Source organism: Copadichromis virginalis, linkage group LG7, assembly GCF_057382275.1.
Source record: "Copadichromis virginalis isolate Kocher_CV1m ecotype Utaka linkage group LG7, C_Virginalis_male_GT1.1, whole genome shotgun sequence".
NCBI classification, from domain to species: Eukaryota; Metazoa; Chordata; class Actinopteri; order Cichliformes; family Cichlidae; genus Copadichromis; species Copadichromis virginalis.
Genome location: NC_140624.1, coordinates 30678441 through 30696893, shown reverse-complemented (window position 1 = coordinate 30696893; position 18453 = coordinate 30678441). Strand labels below are relative to the sequence as shown.

The 18453-nt window shown below is 40.6% G+C and overlaps 1 protein-coding gene across 3 annotated transcripts; it reads left to right on the top strand.

Annotated features, from left to right (window-relative positions):
• Positions 1–1925: 1925 nt before the first annotated feature.
• Positions 1926–17078, top strand: LOC146705331 (polypyrimidine tract-binding protein 3-like). Of its 3 annotated transcripts, none has more exons than XM_085462978.1 (14): positions 1926–2065; positions 2760–2823; positions 2913–3079; positions 6312–6455; positions 6585–6746; positions 6855–6965; positions 7196–7352; positions 7919–7978; positions 8122–8234; positions 13585–13618; positions 13707–13799; positions 15845–16067; positions 16163–16240; positions 16649–17078. In XM_085462978.1, the coding sequence occupies exons 2-14, from the start codon at positions 2799–2801 to the stop codon at positions 16779–16781; spliced, it is 1500 nt and encodes a 499-aa protein (XP_085319104.1). In that variant the 5' UTR covers positions 1926–2065; positions 2760–2798; the 3' UTR covers positions 16782–17078. The 3 variants fall into 3 exon arrangements, with proteins under 3 accessions (XP_085319104.1, XP_085319103.1, XP_085319102.1); XM_085462977.1 differs by lacking the exon at positions 1926–2065 and adding an exon at positions 2069–2663 and having other exon boundaries at positions 2943–3079; XM_085462976.1 differs by lacking the exon at positions 1926–2065 and adding an exon at positions 2069–2663.
• Positions 17079–18453: the final 1375 nt, after the last annotated feature.

Here is an 18453-nt window from a genome sequence, read left to right as displayed (position 1 = left end):
TAGTCTGAGCAGGAAATGTAATGAAAATCAGGAACAAACTGTCCACCTGTGGCACCATGAACTAATTTTTTTTCATCAAGAGACAAATAAAGGAAATTTGTTCATCCCCTCCCAGATATGTGCTTCCAACAGACTGACAAGGCTGGGCACACAAAACAAAAACAATTAGACCAAAAAGGACACAGGGAACAGTTTGCACTGTTGTCACTGATGTTTACAAACTGATACAAGGAGGTTTGGTGTCTGTCCAGGGTCCTCTTCAGAACTACATGTATAACTCACCTGTTTCCTCTTTAGCCGCTCCTTTAGGGGCCTCAAACACCAATTCTCTGCATGTTTTCCTTCAGTACATCCATCAAATGTCTGAGGTCTAATGTCAAAAACACCTCAGACTTTGTCTCCAAACCGCTGAGCCTGAGCTCATGTGCCCTTTTCTAACCCCGCCCATCCTGCTCAGCACCAAAAGAAGAGATTTTAACATCTCATCTTTAACATCTAACAGCTCACCCTCCTGCCTCTTTTAATCAGTGCCACCATCCCTGAACCATCCATCACAGCAGGTCTCACTACGAGCTTATCAACTCTCCCTTTCACACATCACCCACTCATCTCTGTCCACTCCACCTTCCTTGTGCACTGTCTGTTGCTTTGGACGGCTGACCCTGGGTAATTAAACACTACCTTCACCATCAGATTCTGCTCCTTGCATCTTCACCTTTATAACTCACCTGATTAAACTGTATTGAGGCTTAGAGTTTGCATTATTAGGGGTGGTCCTCAGACAGGTGCTGTAGTTTCTAGCTACCTGCTAGGCTTCACCTCAGCTAATTTAAGTCCCTTTTACTGGACCTGTGGACTGTGTTTGAGCGGTTGGAGCTTTTTATTAAATAGTGTTATAAAATCTGCTGTGGAGTCAAATGTACTAACAGACATTAAAAGTCTGAGGTGGAGTTCTGATGAGTGAAATTCTACAATTCAGCATTTAGCAGGTATCTGTGTCTGTACAGTAGATGGGTGATGTCATAGTGGCTACAGCTGGTCTGTCTTCAGTCAGATAAAGTTAAGAAAAAAGAAAAAGGATTACACTTCAGACAACAGTCCGATTAATTTCTCCAAAATATACTAATACTAGAGGTGGTAGTCCAATGTGGAACAGCCATGGCAGGGAAACCAAATATGACAGTCTAAAATAGTACAACACTGCTCTCCCCTTTAAATATTAGGCACCCAAACAAGAACACTCAGGAGTTCAACAAAAAGTGTGAAAAAAGTGCTTCTTTTTTTTTTTGTTTTTTTTTTTTTTAAATAAAAGGAGTAGAGCTTTTTTTGTTCTATTTTCATAAAAGCTGCCAAAACTGGTAGAATTGCATTGCAATAATTTTTGCGATTGTTTTCAAATGTAGAATTTCAGATTTTTTCAAACACATATTATTTTACATGAATGAAGGCCTAATACATTTCAACATGTATTTTATTATAAATTACATTTTTATTTTACTTGAAGCAATTTTTATTAGTATTTATTTAAATTTATACCATATTTTGAATTTAAGGCAGAAATTAAATTTATTTAATGTGTTTAATGGAGTTATAATTGATAAGCAATTTTAAATTGATTTTATTTATCTTGCTTTGAAAAAAAAATAAACTAAGTACTTTTTATTTTATTCCATATTTCAGGAATTATTTTTCATTTTAATTTATGTTAATTTTACATACAAAACATGCATTTTCTTTTAAATGTCATTTTGTAAAATCTTTTTACATTTATCTGTTTGTAATAGTATTTTTAATTGTACATGTATTTGATATTGTTTTAAATACAATGAATATATTTGACTTATTCTTAAGTCTTTTAATTGTTACTATAATTATTTTTTATAATTATTGTATTTCTTTTTATCTGAGGTGTGTCCTCCAGACGCCATGTTCTGTCGTGACGTCACCAAACGGGAAGTGAGCTCGTTGTTCTCCTTGGTGGCTGCCTGGCTGCGAAGGCTCGCGGACCAAAACAACTCCTTCTCTGCTGCGCTTCCTCCTCTTCCTCAGCACGGACCATGGACGGGTGAGAACGGGAAACCGTCCCGAACCTTCTCGGAACCGTTCCCACCGCACTTTTACCTTCCTTCCTCCCTTCGTTTCCTTGGTGACTGAACCGCACCTGCGCGAGCCTCAGATGCGCCCCTCCCTGCCTGTTTGTTGTTGGTGTTTACTGAAATGCTCTCCCAGAGCCCCGTTTTCCTGTTGCTCGTGCGCTGTGCTGTGCAACTCTGCTCTGTTCTGTTCGGCTCGGCGTGAAAGTGTCACGGGGCAACAGTAGCGACAGCCGCGGTGTTTTATTACCTGAAATCTCGCGATATGTGCGTGTTCACGCAAAGAGCCTCTCTGTCTGTGTACAAACAGAGAGGAATTACTTTCATTTTCTGTTAATTAGTTCGACTTTGGGGTTCTAAAATGTCACTAGCAGAGCCCGAAGCTTCTTTAACTGATCCCGGGAGAAGGTTAATGGTTAAAATGTTAGCGGTAAAGTTAAACAGAAGCTCAGAGCTGAAAATGAAGAAGTCATCAATCATCTCCTGCAGTCTGTCTCAGGAAACAGGCTTTAAAGATCAATCACGTCTCAAAAAAAAATTGCAAAAGAAGACAGGATTTTAAATATGGAGGTTCATGTGCTGCTGATTTGATAAATTCATTAATAAATTGATGAAATGTGATATAACTTTGACATTTCAATAACTGATTATTGTGTTTGTTTCCAGGAGTCAGAGTTCAGCTCGTCTGTCAGCAGCTCTGAGAACATGAGCTCCTCTCACCTGTCCACAGGTGAGTCTATGAAAGTCTATGAAAGGGAAGCTCCTCCCACCTGAACCCTTTCCATCATAATTTACCTGTCTGTTTCTGTCTATCTGCAGTGGATGGCACTGATAGACTGTGTGTTTCAGAGCGTGCTCAGTGCGTCCCATCTCGGGTCCTTCACCTGCGTCAGCTTCCCCCTGACGTCTCTGAACAGGAAGTGCTTTCTCTGGCGCTTCCCTTTGGTCGAGTTAGTCAGCTGATCACACTGAAGACAAAGAATCAGGTGAGCGCTAACGATGCCAGCAAGGTGCGCAGTACACAACTGTCTGAATTCCTCTTAACCTGTTCTTTATTATTATTAAGTCATTGCTGGTGAAAGTGTGCAGGTTTATGTGGTTTAGAACCCTGAGCAATTCACTTTTACTGTACAGCACATGTGCTCTTGTTAATTGGAGGAAAAGTGAAATAAAAATACACAAAATAAAAAGAAATCCACTAAATTGTTGAGAGCGGCGTTCGGCTGCGACTGCTTGCGACGTCATCTTGCATCCAAATTTATTACTAACACATTTGGTAGCTGTGTGGGGGTTTGTGAGGTTGTACTGAGTGAGTAATCACTGTGTGTCATTATATAGCTCTTTAGTTAGCCACAAGAAGGCACTTTGTTATTCACTTCAGTTCAGTTTTATTTATACAGCACCAAATCACAACATGTCGTAAGGTAAAGACCCTACAATAGACCCTCACTATCCTGTCTCCCTTCCCTCACCCCCAACGCGAGTTGTACCCACCTATCTTTCCTTCGTCTGGATTCACTTACCCTAACATCTGCAATCAGGATAAGCAGTCACACAAAGCTGCAAAGGGAGATAAAGCTGTAATATGAGAAAAATCTAACAAGATTGAACACAGTATACAGATGCCTGCTTAACGAAAGTAGTGGTGGAGGACCAGCGCTTTATGAAGGCGTGAGTGCTTTAAATGCTTCGGTCAGTTAGACTGGACAACAGCTTAGCCTATTTAAAGCCTGGAAAGAACGCCAGTTAAAATGTGACTGTGTGAATGTGCGACTGCAATGTTTTTTTCTGACGGAAACAAGGCAATATCTAAATAAAAGCTTGTGCAGAAACATGAAAATGATGATAAAATGTATCGAGACTTTTGTCAAATAATAAAAACAAGATGACATCCAATCAGAACAAATAAGTTGTGTACAAAGGCGGGACGAGTTTGGAAGGTATCTGTTTAGAAGATGGAAGGCTTTTGGAAATGGCACTGTTTCTCATAAATTCGACAAAATGTAACTGCTTAGGAGGAATAGAAGAGCAGACAGATGAACACGTGCCAGGCACTTTTGATGTCTAGGAAAATAAGACGTTTTGCAAACTGTGGAGCAGCTCTCACTGATAAAATCATCACAGATTTTAGACTATTTCATTCAACTGAATCAACTTCAGATTTAGTCCATTTAATACTATAATAACGTTGTTGTAACTTGTTTGCATTAAACAGGTAAAAAAAAAAAGAAAAGAAGTAAAGCTGCATCTAACAATCTATGTTTATACCGATGCTCATTGGGGAAGCACAGAGACATTCAGTTTAGTTCAGTTTTATTTGTACAGCACCAAACAGTCACCTCACACCTCGCATATTGTAAAATAAAAACTCTACAATACTGCGGAGAAAACCCCAACAATTAAGCAACCCCTATGAACAAGCACCTAAGCGACAGTGGGAAGGAAAAGCTCCCTTTTAACAGGTAGAAACCTCCAGTAGAAACAGGTTCAGGCAGGGGTGGCCATGTGCAGCGACCGGTTTGACAGGACAAAGACATGCTGTGGAGGGGAGCCAGAGATTAATAATAACTAATGATTAATTTCAGAGAGGTTTATTAACACATAGTGAGTGAAGAAGAAACACTCAGTGCATAATGGGAATCCCCCAGCAGCCTACACCTACTGCATCATAACTAAGGGAGGATTCAGGGTCACTTGGTCCAACCCTCTCCGCGAGAGAGACTCTGCGCAGCAGTCTGAGGGCTCTGCCAGGAGTGGAGATGCTGTTTTCCAGAGAATTGATTAGTCAGTAGGTGGGAGTTACACACCTGTTGATGTGTAATCTGGAACATAGCCTGTTTGCAGCATAAGTAACCATAGCGATATATCCCAGTAAAAAGTGAACCACCTTTGAAAAACAGAAAAAAGAGTTAAACCTGAAGTCACATGGATAAGACCAAATCCTGCTTTGTAGCGCAGGCCTCTGGACATCAGAGTGAAGGAGCGGAGAGACGGAGCAAAATGAATTCCCGCCCACAACACCTCTTCGTTGAATTCAAATTTAGTGGGAAAATGGGCATGTCAGTTTTGTTTCTTAGTAAAAACAGTTAATATGATTGTACCCTGTATATGCAGAGCTCCAGCTGAGCCAACCAGCACACTGTTTATTTGTATTTTATCTTGTCTATGTCATCACGCCGCATGTGACTCAGATTGTCTTTTTTTAATGGCTTCTCATTGCTTTAGTGCCCTCTCAGGTTCTTACAGCTGACCTCTCATCCAGAGAGAAATAATCCTTCATTGATGCATTGGACACTACAAGTTATTTTAATAATCGTCTCATGGGTCTGTCACTAACAGTGACATGTTCATGGAAACAAGTAATGACATGTTTCAGGTGTGAGTCATGGCACCAGAGCTGAACTCTTATTTCAGCTTGTGTTGTAATATGGTGTTGTGCAAAAGTTTCAAGTCAGCCCTCATTTCTTTGTATTTTGATGAAACGATGGGAAATTGGTTCAGTGAAACGTGTGCAGAGATAAATGGTTCCACCTGCAGCTGCTCTGAGGCATGTGGAAGTATCGGGGGGACAGATACTGAACCCTAAATTACCCACGATACATCCATCAGAGTGCAACAAGTGTATGTGAATGTTAGGCAGGGTCTAAGCCACTCTTCCACTGAGTGGTGTGTTTTTATGACAGGCTGTAACAGGCGAGTAACAAAGAGTCTAAAATTATTTAAAGCTGGTTCCTCACTAAGTTTTCTGTTGTGCATAGACACTTGTTACTCTTTGTGTTTGGAGCATTTTCATTCTTGAATGGCTCACAGAGAGCGGGTTTACAAACAAAAAACAGTCTTCCAAAACTGGTCAGAAATAAGGGGCGGTTCAAGACTTCTGCACAGCAGTGTGGTTCACTGTGTTGTGTAATTTGTGAGGTAGTGAAAGTCAAACACATGATGGCTGAGGCTTTGTGTTCTCTTCAGTCTCCTTTGTGGTCTGATCTCAGCGTGGATTAAAGTAATGAAAGGCTTTTGTACTGCTCCCTCACTGCTTTATTTTGTTTACACCTGTCACATGATCCAAGCAAATCTTTTTTTCCCTTCTGTGTGAATGGACAAATTTTCTACAGAGAGCAGCTCTAGCTAATGTTAGCTTAGAAAAGATGTCCCACCGTGACAGACTCACACAGAGAGGAACACATGAAATTTTTAAGTAATCGTTTTTTTTCTTTTCAGGCGTTTTTAGAAATGGCGTCAGAAGAAGCCGCTGTTACCATGGTGAACTACTACACCTCAGCCACTCCCTCCATCAGGAGTCAGCCAGTCTACATTCAGTACTCCACCCATCGCGAGCTCAAGACTGACAATATGACCAATCAGGTGAGGAGCAGCAGCTCAGGCCCCACCCATGGTGTCTGTTTATTTGTTTGAAGTTTGATCTGTCATCTGTTTACAAAAAGCAGCGAGATGGTCCTTTAAACAATCAATAATATGTTTGTTTGCTGACAGAGGGCTCAGGCAACGCTGCAGGCCATGAATGCAGGAGCAGTGCACTCTGGGAACATGGCTTCAGGTGGGGAGGGCCGGGGCATAGCTCCAGGTCAGAGTCCCGTCCTGAGAATCATTGTGGAGAATTTATTTTACCCTGTGACTCTGGAGGTCCTCCAGCAGGTCAGGACTGCAGATATCATCAGTGTTATTATTGTTATTATTATTGAAGTTTTTATTATCATGTCCTTTCTAACAGTTCTTGGTGGTATTAATAAAATTTTTTCACAGATCTTTAGTAAGTTTGGCTCCGTGCTGAAGATCATCACGTTCACCAGAAACAACCAGTTTCAGGCTCTCCTGCAGTTCAGCGACACCGTGCATGCTCAGCACGCCAAGGCTGTGAGTCATACACCTACACACACATTCTCACTCTCTCTCTCTCTCTCTCTCTCTCTCTCTCTCTCTCTCTCTCTCTCTCTCTCTCTCTCACTCACACACACACACACACACACACACACACACACACACACACACACACACACACACACATTTAGAAATCCAGCTCCAGTTCTAGGTCTGAACTGGTGCGGGTCCAGTCAGATCACAGTATGTGTCCTTCTGTCTGTCAGACTCTAGACGGTCAGAACATCTATAACGGCTGCTGCACGCTGAGGATCGACTTCTCCAAACTGAGCGTGCTCAACGTGAAGTACAACAACGACAAGAGTCGGGATTTCACCAGAGCCGACCTGCCAAGCGGAGAGCTAGAGCCTGCCGCCACCTTCGGTAAGAGTAAGGGCCTGTCTCAATATGCATACTTTTGCGTACTTGTGTTCTCGTGTAGTCGTGATAAGTCAAGCCGTAAATATTCCCTGATGCCTCCGACGTCTTCGGAGACGTCTGTTACCCACCAGCTCCATAGCAGACTGGGAGGTCGAGGATCACTAGAGCCGGCGAGAACAGCGGATTCCCGGCACATCATTTTCAACCCCCCCCGCGGTCTTTTACTACTCAGGTTAAACATGATATATAGGTCTCTTAGATAACTTTGAAATGTTAATGTTTGGCTTTTTTCAGTGTTTTATTTGTTCCTGAGTAAATCGAGTTGGCTGAGATTAAAGTTAAGCTTCATAACATATTAGTCACAGTTAAATTAAGAGGGGACGGCCGAAAGAACTCTGGACCTGTGACATCATCAAGTACGCTGGTGTTTCAGTTGTACAAATTCATTACAACTCAATAAGCGCACACACCTCGACTGACCAGCAGCTGTCATTTCTATAACTCTATGCAGACCTCAGAGTCATTGTATGGGGGCGGGGCTAGTGAGCTAACCTGTATGTGTGTTTCAGGTGTAGCTTTGCCTCCGTATGGAGCAGCGGCATTCCCACCCACTTTCCACCAACACACAGGTGAGTTGCACATGAACATCACCTTTGACCATTGACATTTACATGTTTTAAGATGAGTCCATGTTTAATAATCCGGCTGCTGGATGCGCTGAGCGTGAATATGGAAACCACTGAAATAAAGTTTTGGTGTTTTCCGTCCTCAGGTCTGTCCATGGCGCCTGTCCCCGGCTCGCTAGTGTCTCATCCTCGCGTCTCGCTGCAGATGGCGCCTCCTGCTGTCCATTCGGTGCTGCTGGTGTCGAACCTGAACCCAGAGGTCAGAGGTCACACATGCTAGCTCACACAGTCACTGGTCGTGTCCAAATTCATGGGCTGCATCCTCCTGAGGACACCGGCCTTCGCGGTCTACGTGGGCCGGGTCCTCAGAAGGTCGGGTAGGCCGGAAGTAAACGGCCGTGAAATTGGACGGTCTAGCCTTCTGATTAGCGTCACCGCTGTCTCGGTGGAGTTTAATAAACTCAGCCGTCTGCTCCTTGCTATCTAAAATATAACGGGACACTGGCGTAAATTCTCGACTGTCTCATACTTATGTTTAATCAGGTTTCTGTTTGACGTTTAGTCAGCTGTGTAAAAACCAAGGAGGAACCCACCCGGGGGATTAATAAAGTTTTATTTTATCTAATCTTATCTAATAACTTTAATCTCAGCCAAACCGATTTACTCACGAACAAACAAAACACTGAAAAAAGCCCAACAATAACATTTTTAGGTTGTCTAAGTGACTTATATATTACGTTTAACCCGAGCAGCGAAAGTCCGCGGTGATCTGAAAATGATGTGCCGGGAGTTGTGCCCTTCTCGGCGGCTTCAGTGACCCTCGAGCTCCCGGCTAGCTGTCGAGCTGGTGGGTAGCAGACGCCTCCGAAAACCTCGAAGCACTTTTGCAAATATGCAATATCTTGATAAACCGAGCAGATATTTGATGTTTACACAACTACTTCCTCGCCTGAAAATATGTTAAAAGTTTATTTTGTGACCCAGAAAGATTAGTATGAGTAATTTTAAAACTTAGTAGCGGCCGCCATTGTTGGAAACTGGAGTTTGGCTGGGCCGCGCTATGAATTCTGGGATATGGTGGGCCACGAAGGACACACCCGACCCATCCTTAAAATTCGGGGAAAAGGAGGACGCATTTGTCGGCTACATTCGGATGAGTCTACGAATTTGGACAGCCTTCGGCGCGTCGCTGTGACGTAATCGGTCTACAAATGCGGCCTCAGGAGGATGCAGCCCATGAATTTGGACACGACCACTATCCAATCAGAGCACAGCTCACTGAGCTAACTTGTTTTTTGTTTTTGAACAAAATAACAATTACAGCACTCATTTTACATGACAACAAAAAGTTACATACAAGTACAAGTGGTTAAGAACAAAGCAGCCATCGAATAAAGAACAAAAGAACAGTATAGGTCAGAAATACCATAAAGCAGCATACAAGTACAGTAAGGTGATCTATCATATAAAAGTAAAAAACAAAAGTACGCACATACAATCAAGTAAGGTGTGAGCTTTATTTAAGTTACACTTGTCTAATGAAGCCTTCCACAGCAGCACTTCATTTTTAAATCCAGCAAAAATCGGAGTAATTTTCAATAAGCGACCTTTGTGAATGAAAAATTTTGCAACTAGAATCTAATACTTGAAAGGTTAGAGAAGGGCAGTCAATATTTATGGAGGTTAGCCAGTACTGAAAATCATCCCCAAAAGATCTGGAACTTTCACATGAATAAAAAAGATGCTCTGTAGTCTTAATATCAGTATTGCAGAAAGTAGGGCTGCTCGATTATGGCAAAAATGATAATCACGATTATTTTCACTGAAATTGAGATCACGATTATTTGACGATATTTATTTAACCCTTTAAGACCTACTATAGAACCAAGTCCACCAGAGCTTATATTATTTTTTTACATGCTGTAGTGCCATTTGTGGGAGCATTTCAAGTTGCTATACATCAATACAACTGTTATAGCCCATATTTTAATAATATGTATGCATTAAGTCCATAGTAATTACATAAATTGCAAAAAAGTGCAATAAACTACAAAAAAAATTGAAAATCGCTTTTGTTTTGTTTACATATATTTCTACTTGGAGAAATTTAAGAGGTTTATCCCTCAAAACTTTAAATACAATAAAGTTGCAAAAAATAGTTTCCCACCACAGGAAATTTATTTTGAGTGTCTTCATAGTTTTATTTTGGAGATACAGCAATTTTTATATACTGCAGGAAAAACAAAAAACAATCCTATGATGCAAATTTGCAAAGAAAACAGCATGTGCATCATTTCACTGTGGGAAGTGTTACGAACAGCTGATAGGAACGGCAAAGCGTGTTTCTGGAATATTATGTTTTTGTTCCTGCAAGCGCTTTTTATGCAATTTTTGCAAAGCTATATGTGGAACGAAACCGTGACCGAGGACAAGCTGATGGCATAAGATGTAAGTACAACTCCTCCGGTTTCATATGCAAAACAAATTATTGCGCTAGCTTACACGGTTCAGGTTCTACAGGGATTTAACAATAGTTACGCAAAACGGAGCTTACTGCTCTGACCGGCTTTAAAGGGTTAACAATGACTTAAAAAAAAAAATATAAAATAGTGTGCAACACCACTGAAGTTTTTTTTTTTTTTAACTCTCTTTTCAACCAACGGCAGTCACTCTCCAAATAACTTCTGCTTAGCTTTCCGAGCTTCCCTCGGGTCCTCTTAATCAGCGGTCTCCAACCTTTTTTGCGCCACGGACCGGTTTATGCCCGACAATATTTTCACGGACCGGCCTTTAAGGTGTCGCGGATAAATGAGGGAGGGGCTAATAATCGGCTCAGTCATTTTTAATGATCGTTGAAAGCCCAGATCGTAATCGTGATTAAAATTCGATTAATTGAGCAGCCCTAGCAGAAAGTGCATGCATTCGTATCTACAGGGTGGGCCATTTATGTGGATACACTGTAATAACATGGTTGGTGATATTAAAGTCCTGTTTGTGGCACATTAGTGTATGTGAGGGGGCAAACTCCTCAAGATGGGTGGTGACCATGGTGGCCATTTAGAAGTCGGCCATCTTGGATACAACTTTTGTTTTTTCTATCCGGTTGTTCAGTGATGACGCGACGAATCCTACTTCCGGGTCTAAAGTAGTCTGCGTTTAATATGGCTTTTGTGTTGTTAACATGTTTAATGTTATGTATTTTCTTCTATTTGATCTCAAAAAGCTCCTAAAACAGTCAGTGATCACTGTTGACCTCCCTCGGCTTTTATTACCGCTAATCATTTATTTAAGCTCAGTTTTTAAAACCTTAGCATGTAACTACAGCCCAGCCCATGCAGCAGTATATGAATGACTAACCTCATATTATGGATGGATTATCTCAGTTGTTCTCCTGGCTGAAGTTTGGTCCTTTTACAGCATCCTGCCATGCGATTACATTTGTTCCTGACCACCGAGAACACTCACGTTAACTTTTATCGAGCGGGAAAAAAAGTTAGCTTGTTTATATTATGCTAACATAGCTGTGTCGCTAGCGGTCTCGTAGCACATCATTATATACCAGCTAGCCAAACTTCAGTAACCCTACAAACGTCACTGCTGTTTAGTTTTCTGTCTTCATTTATGCTAGAAGTGATAGCAGAGCTGTACGTTTTAATTTGTTTCCAAAACCCCGCAGTGAGGACATGCTATATTGTATTTAGATAGAAGCTAGCGAGCTAACTCCCTGCTAACTTCTAACTCTGTTAAATGTCATAAATTCCGTTTTCATGGATGCCTGGATGTTAAACTCAATTGTTACACCTGGTAGAGCAGAACGCTGATCATTTTATTAAAGATGAAAGACTTTAGACAGTTTTTCAACTCTCAGTAATGCCATAGTGATCGTTTGATATATGGACCCGCAGCGGAGTTTAGACCCAGACACGGCTAGTGACGTCAGACTGAACAACCGGATAGGAAGAGGGCCATGTGACTCATCAAACCTATTGGTAATGTCACAAGAAAAACAATGGTGTGCTTGGTTTCAACGTAACTTTATTCTTTCATGTGTTATTTACAAGTTTCTGACCACTTATAAAATGTGTTCAATGTGCTGCCCATTGTGTTGGATTGTCAATGCAACCCTCTTCTCCCACTCTTCACACACTGATAGCAACACCGCAGGAGAAATGCCAGCACAGGCATCCAGTATCCGTAGTTTCAGGTGCTGCACATCTCGTATCTTCACACCATAGACAGTTGCCTTCAGATGACCTCAAAGATAAAAGTCTAAGGGGGTCAGATCGGGAGACCTTGGGGACCATTCAAATGGCCCACGACGACCAATCCACTTTCCAGAAAACTGTTCATCTAGGAATGCTCGGACCTGGCACCCATAATGTGGTGGTGCACCATCTTGCTGGAAGAACTCAGGGAACGTGCCAGCTTCAGTGCATAAAGAGGGAAACACATCATCATGTAGCAATTTCAAATATCCAGTGGCCTTGAGGTTTCCATTGATGAAGAATGGACCCACTATCGTTGTACCCCATATACCACACCAAACCATCACTTTTGTTGTTCCAACAGTCTTGGAGGGACCCATCCAATGTGGGTTAGTGTCAGACCAATAGCGGTGGTTTTGTTTGTTAACTTCACCATTCACATAAAAGTTTGCCTCATCACTGAACAAAATCTTCTGCGTGAACTGAGGGTCCTGTTCCCATTTTTGTTTTGCCCATTCTGCAAATTCTGTGCACCGATCTGGGTCATCCTCGTTGAGATGCTGCAGTAGCTGGAGTTTGTAAGGGTGCCATTTGTGAGTAGCTAATATCCGCCGAAGGGATGTTGGACTAATGCCACTCTCCAGTGACATGCGGCGAGTGCTACGCTGTGGGCTCTTGCTGAATGAAGCTAGGACAGCCACTGATGTTTCTTCATTAGTGACAGTTTTCTTTCGTCCACATTTTGGCAAATCCAACACTGAACCAGTTTCACGAAACTTAGCAAGCAGTTTGCTAACTGTAGCATGGGAGATGGGTGGTCTCGTAGGGTGTATTGCATTCAAATCTGCTGCAATGACCTGTTTACTGCGTTCACCAGATATCAACAATTTCGATCCGCTCCTCACGTGTTAACCTCTTCGACATGTCAATGGCTGTGAACGAAGAGAAACTTGTAAATAACTCATGAAAGAATAAAGTTACGTTGAAACCAAGCACACCATTGTTTTTCTTGTGACATTACCAATAAGTTTGATGTGTCACATGGCCCTCTTCCTATTGAAAAAACAAAAGTTGTATCCAAGATGGCCGACTTCTAAATGGCCACCATGGTCACCACCCATCTTGAGGAGTTTGCCCCCTCACATATACTAATGTGCCACAAACAGGACTTTAATATCACCAACCATTCCCATGTTATTACGGTGTATCCATATAAATGGCCCACCCTGTATATTGAATTTCTTGTGAAGAAGTCATTGGACAGATATATGGCATTTAAATTTTTAAATTGATTTTCTTTTGCTTTCGGTGGAATTGGAAAGGAACGATACTTAGTCAAAAACTTCAAGTTATAATCTTTAAACATATATTTTCCACTGAACTAATTTTATTCACCTTCTGCAGAACGTCACGCCTCACTGCCTCTTCATCCTGTTCGGTAGGAAAACTCAGATTTTATTTCTTTAACGTGTTTGAAAGGTGTTTCTGTGCTGATTCATTGACAGTTTTGTTTCATGTTTTTTCAGGTGTTTACGGAGACGTTCAGAGAGTGAAAATCCTCTTCAACAAGAAGGAAAACGCTCTTGTTCAGATGAGCGACGCCACGCAGGCTCAACTCGGTCTGAAACAATTCAGTTCATTTAAAAAAAAACAAAATTAATTAATTTTAACATTTTTTTTCTTCATTTTTAATGACGCTGTGAGCGATGATACAGAAGGTCAGAGCTACTTTAGTTTTTAATTCCAGTTCAGTGAATTAATCTGTGATGATGATTAATTCAGCATAATCAGGGCTCTAGACTAACTTTTTGCCATGGTTGCACTGGTGCGCCTAAAAATAAAATTTAGGCGCACCAGCACAAAATTTAGGCGTACCCAAATTTTTTAACTGCATTACTTAACACCGCAGTTTTACATGTTCACGTTTTTTTTTTTTTTTTGTAAATGATTAACTAACAACCTTTCAAAATGATTAACTTGACACCCCCTTTGCTGCCCAAATTAACAGCAGCTCCATCAGCCCCCATAGCAATGATTTTATCCAACCAGTTACTGCACTGGTCCCCAAGAGCAGCAAATGCTTTCTTTGAGGCAGCATAAATTCCTAAACAAATAAAAAAAAAAATACCATTTACTTATCAGATCAAGAGTTTACAATGCAGTCTTTTTCAGTTTGAGTTTCTATATTCATGTATTATTGCTATGTTTAATTTTCAATGATAAGAACATGCTAGATATGGTTAATTCAGTAACACGACGTAATATTATTAATCATATACATAGGCTACGTGACATGACATGGCTTACCTTGGGCATGGGCATGCTGGACCTCAATGTGTCCAATCAGTATATTCGCTGGTCTTCCTTTTTGCAAGATACGAGCGTACACAATGACACATTCTTTTGTGGCGATGTCTGTGTCTCCATCGATCAGGAAGGCCATGTATGTACTGTTCGCAATTTCCACTGACGTCTTTTTTTTCAGTGTGTCAGCGATTACGCCTATAAACTGGGCGCACGCAACATCATTGCTGTATGTGGGGTTTATGTCCAAGCCATTTTTCCTGTGAAGAGTTATTTCTGACTTGAACTTAGTAAACGGAACTTCTTCTTTTGCAATATTGTAGGCGATGTTAAACTTAATGATCATCTCGGCCTCCTCCGATGACCTGTTTACTCCTGCCTGCCGCTGAAAGGCAGTGGGGAGCGGGGACATTTTGGCAGAGCATTTATCGCGGCATATAATGTGTCTTCTCGATGCTGTATGCTTTTTCAGCGTTTCAATTCGAAACGTATTAGCACCAGTGACAAATGCTGTGTTGCCGGCCATGGTCTTTCCACACTCGCGACAATAAATGCAGTGCATCATATTGTCAGCTTGGCTGTATCTTAGCCAGGGAAACTGGTCAAGCCACTCGATTCGAAATCTATACATTTTCTCACTTTTACTTTCAGTGGACTCCGGCTGGGAGTCGATCGTATGTGGCTCATTTTCTGATGCCGTCTCCGGACCAGTGTTTGACAAAAACGGAGAGGTTGATGGCTCCGTGTCAGAGCGCTGGCTCAGAATTTTGGACTGATCAGGCCTTAACTTAACGAAAAAGTTATCAATTGTTCTTTTCATATTTTCTCAATACCAACTTCATACACTTCTGACCTGGGCTACTCACCCTTCTCTATCTGCCCGCACTTTCAAACGTAAACACAAGTAGGTCTGCAGGAATATCTGGACCACGGCCAATCACAGAGGTCCCCGCCTCTGAGTATCTCTGATTGGTTTAGAACACGACATGGGCATAATGTGTGTCTGTTGTTGAACACACGGAGACTTTCAGGGTTGCTGAAACGTTTTTTTTCCGAGAAAATACTTGGTTGCACCGGTGTGACCAAGTATTTTTTTTACTTGGTCGCACCGGTGCAACCAAGTATTTTTTATTAGTCGCACCATGGAGAAATTTGGTCGCATTTGCGACCAAATTGGTCGCACTCTAGAGCCCTGATAATAATAAATATTGTCATGAATAATGACTAAATGCACGGGAGTACAGTGGTCAATTGAATTATAATGAATGAAAAGTTCGGAATTGTATTTTTAATGATTTTAATACTGTAATGGATGAGCAGAAGACAAATTCTTGTTTATCTCTTTGTTCTTCAATGACAGCGATGAGTCACCTGAACGGGCAGCGTCTCCATGGTAACGTGATCCGGGTGACGTTGTCCAAACACCCGGTGGTGCAGCTGCCTCGCGGAGGGGCTGGGCAAGAAGAACAAGCACTGACTCGGGACTTCTCAGGCTCTGCCCTCCACCGCTTCAAAAAGCCGGGCTCCAAAAACTTCAACAACATCTTCCCTCCGTCAGCAACGTTGCACCTCTCCAACATCCCGTAAGACCGCCTCGCTTCCTGTTTGATGTGTTTGACTCTTGGAGACTGATATGCATTTAAATATTGTTGTCCTTCATTGTTTCCTTGTTTCCTAGCTCTTCAGTGAGCGAGGAGGCGTTGAAGGATTTATTTTCTTTGAATGGATTTGCAGTAAAAGCTTTCAAGTTTTTCCAGTAAGTAACAAAGCAACTCCGTTCACTGATTTGTGCTTGTTAACCAATCAGAAAAAGGCAGATTATTATGATTTATTTAAAAAGAAAAATACTATTTAAATGAAAACAAAAAACATATTTTTTAAATACAGATGTTACTGAATAATTTTAAATTTAAATTTTTATAAAATATTATTTAAATCTATAATTGTTTACTGTATGAAATGTTTACTTTACGAAATAATGAAAAAAGAAAAAAATAATGAAATAAACTGTTTAAAAAGTTCAGTTTTCTCTTCAGTTTCTAATGTTAAAAAAAAATATTAAAAATTCTTTAAACTTTTTTTTTGTAAGTGTTTATGTACTCCTTTCCTCTCCCTCCTTTCTGATGGGTTGTGGGTGATGATGTCACTTCCTCTGATGTCACAGGAAGGATAGGAAGATGGCGCTGATGCAGCTGGCTTCGGTGGAGGAAGCCATTGAGGCTCTGATCGCCCTTCACGACCACCAGCTGGACCACAACCAGCACCTCCGGGTGTCCTTTTCCAAGTCCACCATCTGACCTTTGACCTCTGAGCGGCCGCTCAGAGCGCAGGGCTTCTGATTGGCCCGCGGCGCAGACAGACAGACCACGGGGATATCTTTCTGTGCCTACAGCAAGCCTCGTATCATGGTGGCAAATGATGTCACAACCGAGGGTCATGGCCATGGCTACAGAGGTTACAGAGCACATTCCGGAGCAGACTGAGTAGCAGTGCATTGTGGGTAATGAAGTCCATCATGGAGGTGACGTCAGTTTGTGTTTGTTAATGTGATGCAGGAAACGAAATCAGGAAGTAAAAAAAAAAAAAAAAAAAAAGAAGGAAAAAAACCTGCCTTTTATCAAAGGTTTACTTTAAATTTATCTTTATTTAAAATTACCAATGAGCATTAAGTAAATTATTATAGATATTATTTTTAAATGAAATGAAATGATTTGACCCTTTTTTATGTTTAAAATTCAGATTCCAACGTTTTTCTTTTTACTTCAGGTTTTTATTTTTCTCGTTCTTCACAAACTTCCGCCTTGTTATTTTTGAATTTTCAGCCTCTCTGCACACTGCCGTCTGATTGGCTGGAATTATGTTAATGATTATTATTTTTAATTATTATTTTAGGGTTAAGCTGCGATCTCAAATCTTCTTCTGTGCCTTATTTTCTGAATTATTATGCTGGGTTCTGGTTTTTTACGTGGTGTTTGGAGGTTTTGGTGATGGATTGTTTTGTGTGTCTTTAGATTTTTTTTTTTTTTTTTTTAAGTAGAATTTTTCTACTTCATTTAAAATATTTTTGTTGGTGGTCAACATTTTGGGTGGGTTTTTTAATCATGAATGTATTTATACTGTACAACATGTAAGGCTTTCTGTGTGTTTGTGCGTGGGTATTTATGTGTGTGTGTGTATGTGTGTATATTAAGCTGAGTTGTGAGTGGTTGAGCTTCAAATGTCCCATCTTTTACTGAATTAATTTTATTAATTTCACTCCCTTATTTTAATATTTTTTTTCATTTTCTGTTTGGATTCGATTTTTTTTTTTTTTTTTTTTTAAATGGGAAAAAAGCCACAAAATACAGGAAGCTGCCGATTCCCAGTTTGCCTTCTGACCTCAGACCTGCCTACCGCTGCCATTTAGTTCATTTTCTGTTCAACTTTCCCCATTTTACATTTTTAATTTACTTCTTTTAATATTGGAGTTTTTTTCCACTTATTTAAAGATTTTAAGCACTTTATGTGAAATTGTTACAAGCGTTGTGGGTGGGTGGGGTCAAAACAAGCCAAAGTTCCTGTGCCTTTTAATTGGACAAATCCATTTGCCCCCATTATGAAATCACTTCCTGTTTGAATGGCCTAGAAAACTGTTTTCCTTCATTTAAATTTAAATGTAAACCACACCGTTTTTAAAAAAAAGAATTTTGCGATAAACCCACCTACTATTGCCTTTCAAAATAACATTCCCTGCTAATGTTTTGAAAGCATTTTTGTTTACAGTTGTCTACATATTTATTCTAGCCTTGGTTAATTAATTAATAAACAGTTGGGATTAAAAAGCGTGTATGTGAAAACATGAAATCTTCAAAATATATTTTCCCTTTCAGAATAAGGTTAGAAATGGTTGTTTAAAATGTTGGGATTTTATTTTGATTTTTATTTAAACTTTTTGTTAAAACAAACTGTTTTTATACCTGAATGTATCAG

Bases quoted from the DNA above. Each gene is read 5' to 3' on its own strand.
- LOC146705331 (XM_085462976.1), top strand. The intron at 2,824-2,912 runs GTGAGTCTATGA...GTCTATCTGCAG, and splicing joins CTCCTCTCACCTGTCCACAG to TGGATGGCACTGATAGACTG. The intron at 6,456-6,584 runs GTGAGGAGCAGC...GTTTGCTGACAG, and splicing joins CTGACAATATGACCAATCAG to AGGGCTCAGGCAACGCTGCA.